This window comes from Bufo gargarizans, chromosome 7 (genome assembly GCF_014858855.1).
Source record: "Bufo gargarizans isolate SCDJY-AF-19 chromosome 7, ASM1485885v1, whole genome shotgun sequence".
Lineage (NCBI taxonomy): Eukaryota > Metazoa > Chordata > Amphibia > Anura > Bufonidae > Bufo > Bufo gargarizans.
Window position 1 is genome coordinate 65,362,041 of NC_058086.1, and position 22,700 is coordinate 65,384,740.

General features: G+C 44.9%; 1 protein-coding gene across 1 annotated transcript in view; it reads right to left on the reverse strand.

Moving 5' to 3' along the window:
* The window catches only part of QSOX1 (quiescin sulfhydryl oxidase 1), a 56,590-nt gene that overhangs the window by 15,884 nt on the left and 18,006 nt on the right, over window positions 1-22,700 (reverse strand). Inside the window, exons 2-6 of the mRNA XM_044302391.1 lie at window positions 5,279-5,379; window positions 5,112-5,160; window positions 3,753-3,849; window positions 2,947-3,037; window positions 78-223 (exon numbers count right to left, since the gene is read on the reverse strand). Of these exons, the coding sequence (XP_044158326.1) occupies window positions 78-223; window positions 2,947-3,037; window positions 3,753-3,849; window positions 5,112-5,160; window positions 5,279-5,379 (484 nt within the window). The remainder of the gene's footprint in view (window positions 1-77; window positions 224-2,946; window positions 3,038-3,752; window positions 3,850-5,111; window positions 5,161-5,278; window positions 5,380-22,700) is intronic.

Genomic DNA, 22,700 nt, shown 5'->3' on the forward strand with positions numbered 1-22,700 from the left:
AATAGAACAAGACACGATGACGGACATCCAGCGTTACTGATCAGAGGATATAAATGGCCACACTTCCAGATACTCACAGGTTAATTTTACTAACAGATCCATTTTTACACAGAAGGAAACCAGTTGGGAATGAGGACACCTTAAACTTTTCTACCAGTTCAGCTTCGTCCTTGAGTACCCTCCGTACAGAGACCCCCTGATACTGCACCATGTCTAGAGCCACCTGAAAGAGAGGAGAGAATGAAGGCCTTGATCGGCTTTACATATTAATTCATATCCATTTACTCTGACAACCGTGTGCTGAGGACGGATCCGTACAATGCACCAGAAGCAGAAGAAAACGTGCTTTTGATAATGCAAATGTGAAGGCCTGAGAATGAAGGGGGCCTGAGGCCAGCCTCACATATATCAGTTGTGCCTGAGGCCAGCCTCACATATATCAGTTGTGCCTGAGGCCAGCCTCACATATATCAGTTGTGCCTGAGGCCAGCCTCACATATATCCGTTGTGCCTGAGGCCAGCCTCACATATATCCGTTGTGCCTGAGGCCAGCCTCACATATATCAGTTGTGCCTGAGGCCAGCCTCACATATATCAGTTGTGCCTGAGGCCAGCCTCACATATATCAGTTGTGCCTGAGGTCAGCCTCACATATATCCGTTGTGCCTGAGGCCAGCCTCACATATATCAGTTGTGCCTGAGGCCAGCCTCACATATATCCGTTGTGCCTGAGGCCAGCCTCACATATATCAGTTGTGCCTGAGGCCAGCCTCACATATATCAGTTGTGCCTGAGGACAGCCTCACATATATCAGTTGTGCCTGAGGCCAGCCTCACATATATCCGTTGTGCCTGGCCAGTTATTGTATGGTGCTATATGTGCGCAGCACTTCCGTGCATCGATCCGGCGTCTATAGACTGATGCAGCATTTTTCTGCCCGGTGCTATCTGACACCCATCAGTGATGCGCTGGAGGATTATGAATAATCCCATAGAAAACAATGGGTTTCAGTTCTAGCTGCAGTTCCACTCCGGGGTTTTTTGCACCTCGCCGGAGGAGAACTGAGCATTACCGGACTTTTTGTGTCGTACAGAAAACTTACAACCTTCAAACATGATCCAATGACTTCATATGAGACAAATGACCTAAGTTTAAGGAATCATTAAAGATCAGGCAGTACTGAGGGAAGCTGGGTGTTACCTGCAAGGATGAGCGCCTGTGGTGGTGGGGGGCCAGCAGGGGAATCCCACCAGGAAATTACCAGTTTTCAGGCACAATTCCACAAAAACCACATTGATAGGACACCCTGCCGCACCATTTTTCCAACTACTACAGCAGATTTGTAGAAAAATAAATGGGGGGGGGGGCTCAGCTGACCTGGCTCAATAGCTCCAACATATTCTACATACTAAATGATATACACGATACTGCGCACAACTTCCCCCGTACCTATCCTGCTGGATCTGCTAGGACGGGATAACTACTTCAATCAGTACCTTGTTGATCTGTGTTCAGCGGCTTCCTCTTTATTCCTTGTTGCAGATGTCTCTTACAGGATATATTCGGGTTCGGTAATTGTTTGTTGGAGCACGCCCCGGCCGGTGGCTTGACTCCGTTCTTACGTTACTGTTCGAAACGCGTACGGGGGAAGTTGTGCGCAGTATCGTGTATATCATTTTTTTATTGAAGTCCCCCTTGGGCAGCAGGCATTGCGGTAGTGCTGCGATACCGCAGCACATCATATAGATCAGCGCCAGTGGATTGAGAACAGAGCATCATATTCTACATAGTCTCAACATATTTTCCACATGCGCCATCTTGTGGAATACAGCAAACATTACACCACTCAGTTATTCTTTGGAATAGGTGTATTTAGCTTTTCAACAGCAGATGGAGAATATACTGTAGTAGACATTGGAATGAATGCAGGGTGTGACGGCCATTTTTAGAATGTGAATGCCACTGCAAATAGCTATATATCCTGTGCTCATACTGGGGCTCCTTCCTCCCCCACCGCCAGCAAAAGCAGCTGTTTTATATGCCATCTGTCAGCAGATTTGCACCCATGACACTGGCTGACCTGTTACATGTGTACTTGGCAGCTGAAGGCATCTGTGTTGGTCCCATGTTCATATGTGTCCGCATTGCTGAGAACAATGATGACTTAATACATGCAAATCTAGGAGCAACGGGGGCGTTGTCGTTACTCCTGGAGGCTCAGCTCTCTCTGCAACTGACGCGCCCTCTGTGCTTTGATTGACAGAGCCAAGCAGTAAAAAGGTCACCCCGCCTGGCTGGCACTGTCAGTCAAAGTGGAGAGGGCTCAGCAGTTGTAGAGAGAGTAGAGCCTCTAGGTGTAATGGTAACGCCCCCGTTGCTCCTAGAGGCTCCTTTGCATATATTAAAACTTCATTTGTCTCAGTAATGCGGACACATATGAACATGGAACCAACACAGACGTCTTCAGCTGCCAAGTGCTCATGTAACAGGTCAGCCAGTGTCATGGGTACAGAACTGCTGACAGATGCCCTTAAAATCAAGCATAGTTGCTGAACAGGGGATGTAATATTATACAGTGGGCCGTTCAGATAAATGGCCGTCCACGTGCGGGTGAATGTGCAGAAAATCCACACAAACCCCATGCGGATTTCTGTGCTTTTCTGCTCCAAACTTGCGGCTTTTGGTGCAGTTTTCATGCGCTTTTGCCAAAGATCTTACCCTTCATTTGAAAAGGCTGAACCCGCAGCTAAAACCACAAACATAATTGACCTGCTGCGGATTTGGAAATTTGCATGGCAGTCAATTTCCGCGCATAAAAAACCCCCCACAAAGTGTGCAAGCAAATAGTCCGTTCTCATACAATTGCGCTGTGGTTTTTCTGCACAGAAAAACGTGCATAATACGGATTGAAAGGGCAGTTGTCTTCATTACAGCACAATCCTTACCTCTCTCGCCATGTACGTTTCATGTTCTTCAAAAATCAAAGCTAGGTAACTTTCATCATTATTCTCAAAAAAATGTTCGACCTCAGGGGCGCTGAAAGAGAAGGTCATACTGCTCAGTAAACAAAGCAAAAAACGTCATACAAAGGAACGCGATGCTGCACGAGTAGTGTAAATGGATATTCCACTGCACCCGGAGAGGTTGTTCAATATGGACCATTTGAGACGGCAGGTCCTCCTGCCTCGGAGTGTCTTCACACATTGTGGCCATTACATGACTGAGGAGGTCTTGTATGCGAGAGAATCCCAAGCAGCCATTTACAGGGGAATAATTGAACAGTCAGGGTACGGCCACATGCAGGGTAAACCACGTGTTACTACATGTCAAACAATGAAATCTGCAATGTAAACCTACATGCTGCAGATTTAAAAACCGCACTGAAATCTATCTGTTTGCTTTTTTCGAATCTCGCCGTCCTGCTCACCGCAATGGAAGCACATGCTCAGTTTCAACCTTCAACTGGCACCAGCTGCAGTAGAAAGGACACGCCCCCTGAAAAAGAGCACACCCCTCCTAAGCTGCCACCTTGAAAAAAATCTAGCAGAGCAATTGGAGCAATGAATGAGAAGATGCTCTGGATCCATGTGAGGTGCAGGGCTGGGTCTAAGTTCATTAGAAATAGATTATTATGTACTATATGTTTACATTAATCATGGAGTAAACCCGTTATCTATGAATGCAAAGTGATACTGGAATAAGATGTTAATCAGATGGGATATGAATATTGGCGTCTCGGGTGTAGTCCTACCTGATTGGCTCGAGGGGAGGACACGCGGGGGGTGGAGACTCTTTTTGTGCCTCCAGTTTATCAATGATGAACTGTCTCATCTGATCGGGGTCACGATCTGCAGAAACGAGGTAGATCATAAGTTAATAATGGGAGGAGAGGCCCGTGGGTAGAGTGCAGATACAAAAACAGCAATGATGACAATGAGAGAAAACGATCACTTAAAGGAGTCATCCAAGACTAAAAAAAATGTACCGCATATACCCAGGCCCCTCAGACTGAATATACTTACCTGGCTCCCCGCTCCCTGTGCCGCTCCTGGTCAAGCGGAAGCACGTGACCGCTAGGACATGTCGTAGTTTTATTCCGGCTGCCTCTCGGCATGTTTGCCGTGCTGCTGCTAGAACTCCGGTCCGCCCCTATTAGAGTCAATGGGACCGGAGCGGACCTCTGGCGGCACACGTGCACTAGCAGCAGCACAGATCCGGCAGGCTGTTCACCTATGTCCCTATGACACTGGCTGACCTGTTACATGTGCACTTGGCAGCTGAAGACATCTGTGTTATATGTGCCGCATTGCTGAGAAAAATGATGTTTATATATATGCAAATGAGCATCTAGGAGCAACAGGGGCGTTACCGTTACACCTAGAGGCTCTAGGTCTAGGTGTACTGCTCCTGCGCCCTCTGCACTTTGATAGTGCCAGGCAGTTTAAAAGTCATCACTCCCGTCCCTGTCAATAAAAGTGCAGAGTGCTCGGCAGTTGTATAGAGAACTGAGCCTCTAAGTGTAATGGCAACGCCCCCGTTGCTCCTAGAGGCTCATTTGCACGATGGACATAGCTGGGTACTTTACTTGCAGTCCCACTGACTGTGAATGAAGTGACGGTTCCACATGCACACTACCACCCTATTCACACAAGAGACTTGTGATTGGTGGGGTGCCAGCAGTCGGACCCCCAGTGATCATACATTTACCATCTATCATGTGGACCGGTGATGTGTTGTTTGTGGGCCAACCCCACTAATCCAATTGCCGTGGTGGCATGCGTCGTTTATTCCTTATTCCATAAGGTTTTACCCCTTTGGTGATTGGATTAAGAAGATTTAGCAATTATCTAATGGCTCATGTTCCCTCACCTGTAAGTGCAGATTCACATTTGATGACCCCACGCTTACAACCCCTATGCATTGTCTCCGTCTACTGAGGTTCAGTATCCAGTTCCTACTACCTGTAGACATGGTTCAGCAGAGAAGCTATAGGTCCCCTCAGCTTTAAGGAATATACAAGTGCAGAAGTTGCAAAGAAAATTTGGAATCACAAAAACAGAGGTTCGGCCCCATCCCATAAAATCAGTGACAGGAAGAACAGTCCACATACTATAAAGCTTGATACCGTCCGATGGGTTTTTCGAGTAGGCATTGAAGAACTGGAGGAGAGAAAAAGACAAGACCGGGTCACTGGGAATTTATACTGCACAGAATAACTGAATCTGGTAATGGAGGCACAAGCATGACGGAAAATACAAAGCTGGAGGAGGTCGGTACCTGTACAGTGGGGAATCCTTGCACTCCGAAGTCTTTGCACATCTTGGTGTTTGACTCCTCGGCACAGTCCAACACAGTGAGATACACTGCAGGCCTCCAATCTGCAGAAAGAAGCAGCGTTACATCAGCCATAGGTTTCATCCTGAGGAGCAGAGACTACAGGTTTGGTTTCCATTATAGGTGGTCCCACTTAAAGGGGTTATGCCATGATTGAAGTGAAAATAAAAATCAGACATCATATAGTACATGACAATCTCTTTCTAACAAAGCTAGAACCAGCCATGTACCTCACATGGGTCCAGAGATCTCCCCATACTTTGCTCTAAGTCTGTCCGATTCTCTGGCAGCTCGGGGGTGTGTACTTTTCTCAGGGAGCAGGACCTTTCTGCTGCAGCTTTCTTCCTATTACAGCTTAATGCCTCATGCACACGACCGCTCCGTTTCTTTGCGGTCCGAACGGAACAGGCGGCCCATTGTAGAAATGCCTATTCTTGTCCGCAAAACGGACAAGAATAGGACATGTTATATTTTGTTTGCGGGGCCACGGAACGGAGCAAAGGATGCGGACAGCACATTTAGTGGCCCCATTGAAATGAACGGGTCCACACCCGGATGCGGACCAGAACAACGGTCGTGTGCATGAGGCCTAAGGGTGTGTCTTTTTGCTACAGCTCAGGGGTCATGTCCTTTCCCAGGGTGGGTATCCTTTCTGCTGCAGCTCTCTCACTATCACAGCATGGGGGGTGTCCTTTCTGCTCTTTCCCTGTAATTGCCACAGCTTCTAACAGAAAATATGGCTTGTTACAGTTTAAGATTGAAAGTGAGTGTGTGCGACCATCTCAGTGAGGTGGACAGAGAAATAAGGAAAGGAACAAGCAGCAGGTGGCGCCATACAGATCCATTTTATTGAATAGCTCAGTGGCTAGACTAAAAATATATTACATGTTATTACAAAAGTGTTCAGATCCAGATGCTGTTTTGAGAAATGTAGACTCTTTTTTGTGACACAACCCCTTTTAGGGAACTAAGGTACATCTGCTACTTGAGAACAAATATATTATATGTGGTAACAAAGGGGGTATTCTGGTTCCAATTAATTTCAACTATCCACTGTGATAACTGTTTGATCAGTAGTATTTCCAAACACTGGGACACTTACCAACCAAAAGGACCAGGGTGCCATGTCCGACAGTTTGAATGGAGCGCCGGTCGAAAGTGTGCACTACAGCGCCATTTAAACTCTATGCAACTAAGATAGCAGAGTGCTGTAACTGGCTCTGTCCGTCCCATACACCGCAAATGGAGAGCCAGCGCAAGTGTCAGAGCTCAACTAATGCTCTATTCAAACTGGGAGCATGTGATCGGCCTTCCAGCGATCGGTAGGATCCAGCGCATAGGTGATACTTGCTTTGAACTGGAATACCATTTCATTAGAAACAAATAAACATGCAGGTCTTCTAGAGCTTCTCAAAGTTTCTCCTCTTGGGATTTACTAGTCAGACAATAGCAGGGTCGGACTGGCCATAGACCCTATGGGGAAATTTCCCGGTGACCCAATGCCCAGGGGGCCACCTGAACCCTCTTCATGGCCGCTGGCTGGGTAACATAAGGATCTGATGCTCTTAGCATTAATTAATGTTGGGAGCATCAGGTACTTATCCACCTGGACATGTCCGCAGGTGCCCTACTGAACTCAAGTGTATCACGGTCCTCAGAGCGGTGATACAGTTCAATATTGCAGTGAGGGTGGCAGTATTTTGTGCTGCACTGTGGTGTTTGGACCTGGTGGGTTGGTATTTTGTGCTGCACCATGGTATTACAGGCCCTGTCTAGTTGTGTTGCCCCATCTTCTGTCAATCAGTACGCGCCTACAACATAGGGCCACTTTTAGTTTATTTTTTTTCCCGGGCCACTTTAAGTTCCCAGTCCACCACTGGACAATAGGGATGCTTTGGCCTCATCAGCAGTCAACATTTGCTCCAAAAGTAGGGTCTATAGATGTGGCATGGACAGCAATGTGCAAAAAAAAATTCTTAGGTCTCACAGTGCACCCACAAACTGTGAGGAACGTAAATCATTGGGCATTGACTCAATAAAGGCTGGCTCATTATGTCACACTTGTGCGCTGACATGGTAAACCACCTAAAACTCCAAAATTAGATGGGAGGCATGAGAAGGTTGTCATCGAGGTAGATTCATTAAGCAAATCTAAGCCGGCTGACAGTCGGGGTAAGCCAGGACTAGAGGTGACCCTGCGCTCCACCTTCTTACAATCATCGGCTGTGAATGCAGGCACACTTTATTAGGAGCACCACCCCAAGAATGAAATCAAGTACTCAGAACTTGTTTATGACATTTACAAGCGAACATTTAGGAAATCTGTTTGAACATGAGGTTCACATTTATTGCAGGTTGTTACGACAAATTCCTAAAATGCATAGAATAACTGGAATTGAGTGACGAGAAGAAACGGCAGAGCCGGCAAAGGAGAAGTAATGTCATTTAAACTTGCATAACACGTCACTGAACACAGGTGTATGGCGCTGCTTGGTAATAGAGCTTCCATAGAGGTCCATGAGGCCATTGCCACAGCTTCGTATGGCTCCGATTTCATGCTCCATTTAAACCCACGTATAGGAAGGTATTCTCCCCACCGCTGTCGTAGCCTGACCTACTATGTAGCACAATGGAATCCATCAGTTTAGTGATAACATTGTTTAAAAGAAGGTTATTAAAGTAACATGATCCCTTCATCCATTAGTCACTTTCATTATTCTACCAGCGCTAGCTAGGTTTATAAGAGTCTGGGGGAAGGGGGGCCTGGGGGGGTCATTTATGAATGGTTTTTAGGCCACTTTTTGGTGCATTTATGTTGTAGCTTTTGTTGCAAAGGTCTTCAGCGGCAAAATCGCCACCTTTTCCCCACTGATGCCACTTTTGCAAAGTGGCAAAAAAGGAGGCGTGGCGTTGGCGGGGAAGAGGGCTGGCCGGCAGGCCCATTTCATTCATACATTTTCACGCCGTTTATTTTATTTTTTTAAACCTAAACCAGTAAGGGAGCTGGCGTAGATTAATGCATGTCGCACAGCAGGCAGTAGCATGCGTCAAAGTTAAGTAGAGGCCGGCAGTGCAGATTATAATACATGTGACGGACCGCCTGCTCCATCCCCTCACCACTTTGAAAAGTGTGAGCTGTAAAACACCCCAAAAAGTCACAAAATTTAGTGCAACTGCAGTGTGCACCAAAGTTTGCGACTTTTTGGAAACACTTTTCTGACGTAGAGGGGAATCCCCCTTAGATCATATTATTCAGTAATGCTAGTAGAGGGGCAGGACTGTGACAACTTCTCTCTTCAGGGCAGTCTGATAGGAATGCAGTCTAAAGGAGGACCTTTCACCGCTCCTGACATGTCCGTTTTAATAGCTACATGCATTTCCCATGTAATAACAGTTCTAGAGCATCTATTCTTATGGCTCTACATTGTGCCATTCCTCTGTTATTTCTACTAGAAGTTATGAATGAATTGCTATTAGCTTTCAGTAAGGGTACAGAGGGGAGGTAACCAGTTGGGGGGTGTACCTGCACAGACTGACTCTATCCAATCAGTGCTGCCATTTTCAGATTTGTTACCGCCCCTCTGTACCCTTACTGCAGACTGCTAGCAATTATTCATAACTTCTAGTAGAAATAATACAGGAATGGGACAACATACAGACATAAGAAGAGATGCTCCAGAATTATTATTACATGGGGAATGCATGAAGCTATTAAAACAGACATGTCAGGAGCGGTGAAATGTCCTCTTTAAATGAGTACTTATGAGCTCTTTTAGGAATGCAGAGCCATCAGACAGCTCTTTATGTGAATCAATGCTGGCTGTACAGGACAAACTGGTTAAAAAGTTGTTTTTTTCGTCCACAATATGTATAATGTGATAACAAAAACATTGCCCCCATAGGCTTTAAAGGGGTTTTCGAATTACAAAACAAAAAGAAAACTGCATTATATAAATCAGAGGACAACTTTCTAAATGAATTTTGACTCCTCCAGAATAATTGCGATCTGTGACCCACACCCTTTTTTTACATCCCAGTGCAAGACTCACGGGGAGTGTCTGTAGCATCAGGTCTCTGCCTCTCCATCCCCTCCCAGCTGGGAACATTGCAGATCTAAGCAGGGCTGGCAGCGTCATTAGTATTCACTTCAGTGCAGTGCACTTGGATATGGGTTGACAAATAGACAATTTTTTTTTTTTTAAGAGGACTTCATCAGGATTTGAACCCCACACCTTCTGTATAGCAGGCAGAAGAGTTATCCTTACACTACAGACCTGCTCTGTGTTTGACGCTGGGTTCACACCTGAGCGTTCGCGATGGAGCGCTCTGTATGCGCGATTGTACCGGCGTTTGCAATCGCGCATACAGAGACAAGCGAACGCCCATTGTCGCGCGTTCCCGAAAATCTATGTACGGGAACGCGCGACAAGACGCCCCAAAGAAGCTCATGTACTTCTTGGGGCGTCGGGCGTTTTACAGGTGAGAACCATTCCCATAGGGAATCATTGGTTTCTCCTTGTTGAGCGTTTTACAGCGTGTAGGAACGCGCTGTAAAACGCTCAGGTGTGAACCCAGCGTAAAGGGAATGTGTCACAGAAATTATTTCTGACAGTTAAAACCAGATAGCGACACGTATCCCTTTTTTCCTAATCTTTTCTCATTTTCTGATTGCAGATTTTTTAAATTCTATTTCCTGAACAGGATTATGGGGGCTCTCATCTTGCCTGAGCTAATCTTCACAGCATTTAGAGAACTGCTTTACAAAAGCCACATGGGCCATAGACACAATGGACAGGAGGGGGACCTCATTGACTTCTACGAGAGAGTTTGCGCTGTGACCCGTGTAGAGATCAGAATGGAGTAGATAAGCCTTGAAAATCAGCTACTGTAAATGGTGGATCCTGTGTTATCTATATATAGACGTGCTATCAGTCATTCTAATCTTGCTTGTAATGACAAGCAGGTAACTGAAAATCAGCTACTGTAAATGGTGGATCCTGTGTTATCTATATATAGACATGGTATCAGTCATTCTAATCTTGCTTGTAATGACAAGCAGGTAACTGAAAATCAGCTACTGTAAATGGTGGATCCTGTGTTATCTATATATAGACGTGGTATCGGTCATTCTAATCTTGCTTGTAATGACAAGCAGGTAACTGCAGTAAAGTGATCTGTACTGACTAAGAATTGGTGCCTATTATTAGGCTTAGTGGCCAGTGGCGAAACTGCAGGATGTTAATATTGCTTTTGTTTTAAATACAGATATTGACATGGAAAACACAGGCATAACACTAAATAAATAGCATATTACTGAAAATTTTTGTGCCATTTACCAATCACCATAAATAACGTGTTCACTATGTTGTGCAGCTTAATGTGATCGCAGGGATACAAAATACTGGTCTCCGATTTTTAATACTATTTTACAAAAACTTGAATGTTTTTTGCTTTCTTTTTTTCAGCAATACGGTAACTTTGCAAAAAATTAAAACTTTTACCATAAAACAGGCATGCTCAACCCGCTTCCCTTCAGCTGTTGCAAAACTACCAGCATGCCCTAATAGCTGTAGGCTGTCCAAGCATGCTGGGAGTTGTAGTTTTGAAACAGCTGGAGGGACGCAGATTGGGCATCCCTGCCATAAAAAAAATTAAAAAAAAGCTGGAAAGTAAAAATTCTATCTTTCTGCCATAACTTTTACCATAAAGATTTTACAGGTCTCAGTGAGATTCAAACCCTACCACCTGTACAGTAAGCAGCTGCCTAACCCACTAAACTATAGTAAAGCTCTGCTGTAAAGATGGGATATTTTTATGCCTTATAGCAGGGGTGGGAAATCCTTTTGCTGCCGAGGGCCATACAAAATTCTCAACTTAAAAATGTCACGGCTATATTTGGTCAAACATATAATTGACTCAGGGGTAAGTTACAGAAATTGCACGTCAAAATGGCGCCTACACTAAATATATTATATATAGTGCAGGAGCCATTTTGACCAAATATAGCAGTCTAATTTTATATATTTATTTCTTTATTTGGCATTAATGGCAGCAAAGCTCATTCGAGAGGGGCCTAGAAAGGGGTTCACCCAGTTTTCACTCTACCTGCCTCTGCCTTCGAAACTGTCCTTGCCTCCTGTCCCTCTCTCAGCCCCAGATCAGCCTCCCCCCCACCTTCATCAGCTTCAGATCAGCCTCCCATCAGACCCCATCCCCAGATCAGAGGATAGGTCATCAATATAGGATAAGCAGAGAACCCCTTTAATCATCCAGCCTGCACCCTTGTGATAAAACTGGTGCAGGTCAAGACACCCAGTCTAAGCTTACACCATCTACAGCATTCACAAATCTGGGCCTGGAACCACCTTAAAGTTTTATGAACTTATTTGTGCTTGCACCGGGTAGATGCCTGGCATTTGAACCACAATATGAAAGAAAACCAAATCAGGGAACATATTCGTAACATCCAAATTTTCTCTTTGGCGATTGTAACTTTTTGTGGCTTTATAACGAGCTGTACTTCTCTTAGGCCTCATCACACATCAGTGAATCACAGACATGTGCGGTCTCCATTGACTTTAATGCGTGTATTCACACTTCAGTGGTTTTCCATGGACTGTGGTGACTAGGGAGGAGCAAATCGACTTTGCATAAAACTTTGTTTTAATACTGTACGGAGCGAGCGCTCCATGCAGTATTAGAATGTATTGGCTCCGATGAGCTGAAGTTATTACTTCGCGAGACTTCGGGTAATAACTTTATAAATTGATTTCTACTGTAAAAAAACATTTCCTGAACTCTGGCTCTGTTTTTTTTTTGCGGACTCATTGAAATGAATGGATCCGCATACGGTCCACAAAAAAAAAAAGTAACGGATGCGTAAAGAAAATACATTCGTGTGTATGAGCCCTTAGGAACATGTCCTATTATTGTCCACATTACGGACAAGGATAGCACTGTTCTATTAAGGGCCAGCTGTTCCGTTCTGCAAAATACGGAATGCACACGGGTGTCGTCCGTATTTTTTTTGCAGATCGCAAAATACATACGGTCGTGTGCATGAGCCCTTTAGCCGAATACATACAGGCTAAGATTAAGATCATTGGAGCCTGAAATGTGTTAGCAATGGTTGCCAAGTTTGAGTCTATAGATGATCTGTTTTTATGCAGCTTTACTGCTGGATTTCACATTTTTACTACTGCAACTAGATCAACCCAATACAAGAACTTATACTACAGGACATGTGGTCTTTAACCCCCCAGAACTCTGTTCAACCAACCACGTCCTCTATTTGACTACAGTGGAAGTGGCAGGTATAGCTGCACCATCCAGAGTGAGCGGAACAAATCCTATGTAAATACTGACTGATCTAACCAGCCATTTTTCATGCGGTTTAATTATGTGAAGAGCTCTGGATAGGAATTAAACAGGCTAAAACCTCCCTGTATTCCTAATTCCCAGCAAGCGGGTCCACCCACTGTAAACACGCAGGGATCACGCACATACAGGTGCAAACATTTGAGTAAGAAAGTCCTCTGATCCTGCTCTCGTTTCATCACAGGTTTGGGATCACAGGGGTTTAGCTACAATTTACCGATACCAGGTATCGGTGCAAGTGTTTTTTGTTTTTGTTTTTTTCATTTTTAGCACAGAACGTTAACTTTTTCAGCTGCGTTGTTTATTGGCAAAGGCTAGATCCATACCTCCCAAACGTCCTGGATCCTACGGGACAGTCCCGGATTTCAGTGGCTGTCCCAGTACTGGGGGAGGTATGTCCCACTCTCTGGCAGCTGTCCCTACTTCCGTCAGCTCCCTGCTCCATCAATCCTGCCCCCTCTCTGGGCTCTACACTGCAGGTCTGGGCAGGGGGGCGGAGCCAGGCAGGAGCTCCATGTGTGGACTGGTGTTGGTGTTGCTGCTGGGGAACGAGGTATTTTTTTTTTAACTGCCCGTGAAGGGGGCACAGCTGGGCATATTACTGTGAGGGTACATATACTGTATAAAGAAGAAATGTAAAGAATCGCACATCCAGCTGCTATGCTTTGATCTAATCCCTGCTACTTTTGCAGAAAACAGCACTAAATAGCGCATGTGTACCGCCTCCTATGCTACAGGCATTAGTGTACATTTTGATCAAAAGGCATAAGCCCACCCACCACGCCAAGGTTGCCTCTATGAGTGGGTCCTAACCTAAAATTGGCACGGCGCTGCACTGCATTTCTTTTCTTTTTTTTATACATGCACAGAGATTCTGTCCCTGGATCAGCACTCCTTCCATTCGGCCAGGTGATTTCAATTGGCAAGGTATTTTGAATTAAGGGGCTCAATTAACCTACTATGTTCTCAGTTGGAGTTCCTGAGAGCTTCAGGTAAGGTGAGCTTTGACAACTGTTCACATGGTGCGGTACTCCACGGGGGCCACTGTGCTGTTTTTCTGGCGGATGGGTGGGGCCCAGTGCTAGGTATGGCATAGTCGGGCAGCAGGGGTGCTGTTTGACTGCTATGTCCCGCCGCCTGCCTGATTGGCGCCACAGCGTCGGTGGTCGCCGTGCAGCGCAGCGCCAATTTTATGGTAGGACCCACTCATAGAGGCAACCTTGGCGTGGTGGGTGGGTTAATGCCTTTTGATCAAAATGTACACTAATGCCTCACTGAGCATGTAGCATAGGAGGCGGTACACATGCGCTATTTAGTGCTGTTTTCTGCAAAAGTAGCAGGGATTAGATCAAAGCATAGCAGCTGGATGTGCGATTCTTTTCTTTTTTTATATATCATTGTGAGGGGGCACAGCACTGGGCATATCACTGAGGGGACACAGCTGGGCATATTACTGTGAGGGGGCACAGCACTGGGCATATCACTGAGGGAACACAGCTGGGCATATTACTGTGAGGGGGCACAGCACTGGGCATATCACTGAGGGGGCAGAGCTGGGCATATTACTGTGAGGGGGCACAGCACTGGGCATATCACTGAGGGGACACAGCTGGGCATATTACTGTGAGGGGGCACAGCTGGGCATATTACTGTGAGGGGGCACAGCACTGGGCATATCACTGAGGGGACACATATCTGGACATAATCTGTGAAGGGGGCACAAATATTGTGCGGTGGCATAAAGGGGGAAAATTACTATGTAGGGGCATTTAGGGGACCGGGTGGGATTAGGTGTAAAGTTATGTTTTGGGCAGAGTTATAGGCGTGGCCTAGGGTGGAAAAAATTTGCCGTGATGCGCTTCACGCGCCGCACCTGGTGTCCCTCTTCCTTCTTTTCAATAGTTGGGAGGTATGTAGATCTACAGGCATGGATCACACACCCACATGTTATACGCTAATATATTGCTACTATGCAGCATTTTATTTGGATCCAACCGTATAAGCCCACTTACAAGCTACATGGTGACCCTAGGGGTATGTTACATCTGCGGCAGGCCAGATCTGCTGGATTTCACCAGGTTGCTCTCTGCAAGAACAGCCTGCCGGATCCACTCCCACATGTGCGTAGCACAACATGGCAACTGCAACACAGCACCTGTAGGGCGGACACTCAACAGCTTAAAGGCGGATTTACATGGCCCAAATATTGGGATGATTATTAGGAAGGAAAGTTACTATGAACGCTTGTTCTGGATAATCGGCCCGTGTAAATGTGCAGCAGATCATCCGATGAACGAGCCACGAGCTCGTTAATCGGATTAAATGATTTTTCATGCAGCACATTAAAGGGATTGTATTGATGACCTATCCTCAGGACATGTCATCAATACCTGATCTGCAGAGGTCTGACACCTGGCACCCGTGACGATCAGACCGTTGTCTTGGTAGCTCAGTGCAATTACAAGTACTGGCTTCAATCACTTGAATTACACTGCACCGTCTCTTCCACTGCAAGGGAGACAACGCACAGTGTAATGAAGAGGTTGCAGCGCTTGAACGGAATGCTGCCTTTTTTTCAAACAGTTGATCGGCAGGCGTGTTGGGTCTCGGACCCCTGCCAATCAGATATTGATGACCTATCCATAATAGGTCATCAATAAATACTACCTGCACAATCCCTTTAAATCATCACTTCCGGCAAGATGATGGATCGCTGTTCACACAGCGCAACTACCCAGCAACAACAAAACTGTATGAGGACGAACAACGGCAGTAGCGATCGCTCTTCCCCATACAGTGGAGGTGCTGTCTGCATGTAGATCTTCACCTCTACTGATGAGCAGGCAATTATGGGGAAGGAACGGTCCCTTCCGAATCATTGTCTGCTCGGTCGGGCAGTGTTGCGGGCTCAGGTCCCTTACGTCTGGGTCACGCGACCCCATAGGCACATCACAAAAGCGGCCCTGCACCATGTGAACACATCAATAGGATTAATCACACTTATAATTACTGTAATATTGGTCATTAAATGTATTCAGATCTGATCTGCTTTAATTGCTATATTAAATTCCAAGAGGAATAACCAACTGAATTATAAGAATGCAGAGCCAGTTTCATCTGCAGCAGATCGGATCCCACAATCTTGCGGTATAAATCTGGACAAGCACGTAATTGCTGTATTTCACTATCCTGGTAATTATCGTCTATCTAGCACTGTGCGTACGTTTCCTACCGTCAGACACAGTTTGTGACCAACTTGTTCCATTCCACGTTTGCAGTCTAATCCATCAGACACAGGAAATACTTTTCCCTTCTAAGTCATCTGTCCGCATGTTCTAGACTGGAAGGCGTTCTTCACGGGATGTAAACCTGTACGACAAGGAATTCTACTTTTTCTATCCCGGTAATTGGTTGTGACAAGTACGCTCATTTCCATGAGTTACAAAAATCTGCCATACTTCAAAAGATTAGGTATATACTGTTTTCTATGTTCCAGCATAATTCCCTAATCAGGCCGGAGATTTTCTGTACAGCTGACACATCAGTTGCTGGTGTCTTACTGAATTACAGGACTTAGGGCTCATGCACACGACCGTATGTATTTTGCGGTCCGCGAAACACGGACCCGCAAAACATACGGATGACGTCTGTGTGCATTCCGTATTTTGCAGAACGGAACAGCTGGTCCGTTATGCGTACAATAATAGAACACGTTCTATTCTATTGCGGAATGGAACATGGAAACGGAATGCACAGGGAGTAACTTCTGTTGTTATTGCGTACCTATTGAAATTAATGGTTCCGCATACGGTCTGCAAAAATAATGCAACGGACATGGAAAGAAAATATGTTCGTGTGCATGAGCCCTTAGGTTGGGGCTCCACAGGGCAGCCAAGGATGGACTAGCTGTATACCCCACGGAAAAATTCCCCCTTGAACTGATGCTCGGCGGGGGATGGGGGGTTCTTGGAAAATCTCCCAAACCCTCCTCATGGCCGCAATTAATGCTAGGCCAACGGCCGCAGGAACCCCCCTGAATTCAAATGTACAGCCATCCTCAGGACGGTGATACAGTTGAATACTGCAGCAGAAGCAGCAGCATTTTGTGCTGCACTGTGGTATTTGGTTCTGCGGGGGCGGTATTTTGGGCTGCACTGTGGTATATAGTTCTGCTGGAGCAGTATTTTGTGCTGCACTGTGGTATTTGGGTCTGCTGGGGCAGTATTTCGTGCTGCATTATGGTATTTGGTCTGCTGGGGCAGTATTTTGGGCTGCACTGTGGTATATAGTTCTGCTGGGGCAGTATTTTGGGCTGCACTGTGGTATATAGTTCTGCTGGGGCAGTATTTTGTGCTGCATTATGGTATTTGGGTCTGCTGGGGCAGTATTTTGGGCTGCACTGTGGTATATAGTTCTGCTGGGGCAGTATTTTGTGCTGCACTGTGGTATTTGGGTCTGTTGGGGCAGTATTTTGGGCTGCACTAGGTATTGCTGTCCCCACCTGCTTCTGTTGTTCCTACCTACTTTTATTGGCCCCGTCTACTTGTGTTGCCCTGCCGTCTGTCAATTAGTGACCACCTAAAACATGGGGTCACTTTTAGGTTTTAAGTGGCCATTCCACCCCTGGTGGCAGTCACAACCTAGCCCTCCGTGGCCACATGAACCTGAAGGTAATACCTCCATTAAGCTCCAGCCATATAGTAGTCTCACTAGATAGATTTGAGTGCTGCCTACAACAGAGTAAAAATACTTTTGGGGTCATTTCGAAAACTCTTTTGGAAAATGAAAGGTGGAAGCTAATTGGTTGTTATGGGCAACTAAACCAGTTCTACTTTACACCATTTTGATAAATGACCCCCATTTGTGTCCCTAAATTCAGTTAGTGGAGTGAAGGCTTGAAATTTTTTTTTATTGATATTGAACATTTAATATATGAATGACTTGTGGCATATTTACTGAAACATAGAAATAAAAAAATAAAATAAAAAAGTTTAGAAATTTTAACCCCTTAAGGACCCAGCAATTTTCATTTAAATTTTTTTTACTCACTGCCTTCCCAGGAGCCATAACTTGTTTTATTTCTCCGTTCACATATCCGTTTGAGTTTTTTTTTTTTTTCTGCAGGACAAGTTGTATTTTTTAATGGCACCCTTTAATATTGCATATGACATCATGAGAAGCTGAAAAAAAAATTCCAAATGGGGTGGACTTGGAAAAAAATTGTGCAATTCTGCCACAGTTTTATGGGCTTCGTTTTTACAGCGTACCCTATGTGGTAAAACTGACATGTTAAACTTCATTCTGCAGGTCAGTATCATTACAACAATACCACATTTTTATAGTTTTCTTGTATTTTAATACTTAAAAAAAAACCATCACCATATTCTGATCCCCATAACCTTTTTACGTCTGTCTACAGAGCTGTGTGAGGGCTCATTTATTGGGAGGTAAAGTGACGAACAACAGCAAATTGCGCATTTGGATTTTTTTAATCTTCTTTAATGCGTTTACCGTACAGGATAATAAAATAAAATCTATATATTTTAGTAGTATGGTTGTTATGGGATGTGGCGATGCCTACAATTTTTATAGCTTATTTATAATATTTGGAAAGGGGGCGATTTGAATTTTAATTGTTTTTATATATGTTATATATGTTTTTTTGTTTTTTACACATATTTTAAAGGGAACCTGTCACCAAGAAAATGCTGCTGCATGTTGTAGAGGAAGAGGAGATGAGCAGATTGATGTATATTTATATATTTAAATTCCTGCTCTTTCTTAGCTTAGTCAAGAAGGCAGTCTTATCAGTGATTGACGGCCTTCCCTCTATGACTGTGTATACAGAGATATCTGTCAATCACTGATAGGACCGCCTCCTTCATGTCAAAGCCCAGAATGAGCAGGAATGTATAAGATACAAGTTGAACTGAATCTTTCCCATAAAACTGTACATCAAGCTGATCAGCTCATCCTACTCTATAACATGCTGCCTTCAGCTCAGACACCCTTTAGGTCCCCCTAGGGGGGGCTTTAACTTGCAATCATCTGATCGATTCTCCCATAGACTGCAATGATTTAACATTGTCATCTATGGGATAGTCACTATGTTCCTATGGAGCTCTGCAGAAAGCCTCGGATCCGTCAGCAAGACTGAGTCCACACAGCAACCAAATGGCTTCCTTGATCTCAGTGCAGGGGAGCTGTTCTGGTCCTGGAAGTGCAGCACTCTTAGGAAAAGATGGTTCAGATGCCGTAGTTGCAAATGACCATGGCATTTTAGGGTTGTTACAGATTACCAAACCATTATAGGGATTTTCCAAAATTGCCTAATCCTGCCTGACATTTAGACCAGCCAGTCTAAAGATGCGCCAAAGTTATCACAATGGCACGTTTTGTATGATGTGTTTTTTTTGTATTGTTCCATCCAACTTCATATCGCTTACTGGTTGACTAACTCTGTGCCAAATTTTGGGCCATAACTTGTCCATTACCGCTAAGCCATGCTTGCTTTCCTGTAAACCATACCCAAGTAGGCAGGGCCAGAAATACCATAGTATGACACATTATACCACCCCAGCAGAGCCAAATAGCACAGTGCATCACAAAATATTCCCCCAGTAGGACAAAATACCTCCCCAAAAACTGCCCCTCTGTGGTGACCAATGCCAGCTGCCACATTCTGTCCTCCTCCTCCAGTTGCCTTAGGATGGCACTACAGTTGAAGTCAGGAGGGGAGCGTCTGATTATAAGTCGTATCTGTCCTTTAGGGCTCATGCACACAAAACATTTGCTAGCCGGGTCCGTGCTGCAGACCGCAAATTGTGGTCCGCAATGCACGGGCCCCGAACGTAGGACCACTGTATGCGGACGCAGGACCCATTCATTTGAATGGGGGTCCACACGGCAAAAAAAGTAGTGCCTGCACTACTTTTCTGCGGTGCGGGGGCACGGACAGAAAACCCATGGAAGCACTCAAGTGAATGGGTTTGCATCTGTGATGTGGTGAACAAAAGGCCGTTGCCCGTGTACTGCGGACCCGCTGCTTGCGGTCGTGTGCATGAGCCCTCATTCTTTCTCTCCTTTTATGGTCCACACTTGGTTTCCAAACCTGCATCTAACGTACCCACCTAAACGCGTGGGTACGTTCATACAGAACAGAAAACATCTGTTGCAGATTCTGCCTCAAAATCTTTATATTTTACAGGGGGATTTGCAGCAAATTTCACCCTGTAAATTGCAAAGGGTGAAATCCACGGAAAGAACTGACATGCCGCAGATTCAAAAGCCGTGACACGTGTCAATTTATGCACTGACTTTTCCTACTGCTGCTACTGTAACATGCTGTAGATTGTCTACCTTTGAATCCAGATAGAAAATCCTATATGTGGATCAGATGTAGCCTAAGGGCACATGCACGTGGCAATGTAGCTTACACAGATTTTGGCCTCATGCACATGACCGTTCCGTTTTTTGCGGTCCGCAAACGGAACGTCCGGCATTTGCAGAAATGCCTATTCTTGTTCGCAAAACGGACAAGAATAGGACATGCTATATTTTTTTTGCGGGGTCACGGAACGGAGCAAAGGATGCGGATAGCACACGGAATGCTGTCCACATTTTTTGCGGCCCCATTGAAGTGAATGGGTCTACATCCGAGCCACCAAAACTGGGGCTCGGATGCGGACCAAAGCAACGGTCGTGTTCACACCCCACACCGCAGGTCGACCTCAGCGCAGAAAATTTCCACACTGTGTAGATGAGATTTTGAAAATCTCATCTATTTAACTGGTCCTGTATTACTCTGCAGATTTTCCACACAAAAATATGTGCATGTCTACATGACGTCTAAGGCTACTTTCACACTAGCATTTTTGCTGGATCCGGCAGGGTTCAGCAAAAACACTTCCGTTACTGATAATACAACCATCTGCATCCGTTATGAATGGATCCGGTTGTATTATCTTTAACATGGCCAAGACGGCTCTGTCATCAACTCCACTAAAAGTCAATGGGGGACGGATCCGTTTTCTATTGTGTCAGAGAAAACGGATCTGTCCCCATTGACTTGCATTGGGGGGTCATGACGGATCCATCTTGCTCCGCATCCCATGACGGGAAGAAAACCGCAGCATACTGTTCTCCGGTATGAGAACGCAACCAAACGGAACAGAATGCATTTTGGAGCACTCCGTTCTTTTCAGTTACGTTTCGTCCCCATTGACAATGAATGGGTACAAAACTGAAGCGTTTTTTTCCGGTATTGAGACCCTATGACGGATCTCAATACCGGAAAATAGAAACCCTAGTGTGAAAGTAGCCTTAGGGCTGTGTCTGACAACAAGCTTGTCACATGTTTCTACCGACTACCAGCAGGTCCGGCAGCTAATAATGACTGCAAATTAGGATCAGTGCAGAAGAAAAAGAACAATTACTCTGAATATTACTGTACAATTAAGTATAACAACAGTTTTAGGAGGTACTCCTGTAAATTATCTTACTTAGCGTTAAATATTAGTTACTCCCTAAGTAATTATTTGTCCAGGGCTGACATTTTGTGCTGTGATCTTACTGAGAAGTTACTCACACAGGATTCTACCTTAGCAGAGGATTCAATGTAAATGCTGTTTTCACACTTGGATCATCAAGCTAGAGATATAAGTATAGTTGCTATGAGGTTTTGCACTTCCTTCATATTTTCCCCAGTGTAAATACTTATATTTGCACAATCCATTCCCCGAAGGAGAAACATATCTCTCTCATTTACAAAAAGCAAATGTCGTTACAAATCATTACACATAAACAAGTGTACAAACACCATAAACCAGTCAACTGCCAAAATCGTGGGCCTTTCCAGATCATAAAAAGGAAATAGCAGGGAAAGAACAGACAAAGAATCAGCCAAAACTGGTTCAAAAGACATTTTCATAAATCCCAATGACAAACAATAACATAAAATGTACAAAAAAGACCCAACACTAAGTCCTCTTTCACACGGGCGTCATGGATTTGGGCCGAATAAGATGTGGGTGCGTCACGGGAAAATGCACGATTTTTTCCACCGCGAGTGCAAAACATTTTAATGCGTTTTGCACACGCGTGAGAAAAATCGGCATGTTTGGGTTAGGGTTAGGTGTTGTGTAGATTGTATTATTTTCCCTTATAACAGGGTTATAAGGGAAAATAATAGCATTCTTAATACAGAATGCATAGTACAATAGGGCTGGAGGGGTTAAAAAAACTCACCTTTTAACTCACCTTAATCCACTTGTTTCCGCAGCCCGGCTTCTCTTCATTCTTTAGGACCTGGGTAAAGGACCTTTGATGATATCACTGCGCTCATCACATGGTCCATCACCATGGTGAGGGATCATGTGACGGACCATGTGATGAGCGCAGTGACGTCACCACAGGTCATTTTCCTCTTGGACAGCAAAGAAGAAGAAAAAAGAGAAGCCGGGCTGCGTGAACAAGTGGATTAAGGTGAGTTAAATAAAAAAATTTTTAAAAAAATTAACCCCTCCAGCCCTATTTTACTAAGCATTCTGTATTAAGAATGCTATTATTTTCCCTTATAACCATGTTATAAGGGAAAATAATAATGATCGAGTCCCCATACCGATCATCTCCTAGCAATCGTGCGTGAAAATCGCACCGCATCCTGCAGTTTTCGTACTGGCTGCTAATAATAAGCAGCACAGTTCACTTTACTACAGTTATCTGCTTATTAATCCTGCCTGTAATGATATCACCTCTGTGTATAGATAAGACAGGATCCACCATTCACAATAGGTGACTGTCAAATCTTATCTATTCTTTCCTTGTACAGTGACCTCGGCACAGGTCACAGAGCATTCCTAGAAAACTCTCCCATAGAAATCAACGAGGTCCCCTCCTGCCCATCGTGTCTGTGGCCCATGGGGCTGCCGTAAAACAATTTTCTTAAAGGGGTTGTCTCACTTCAGCAAGTGGCATTTATTATGCCTTG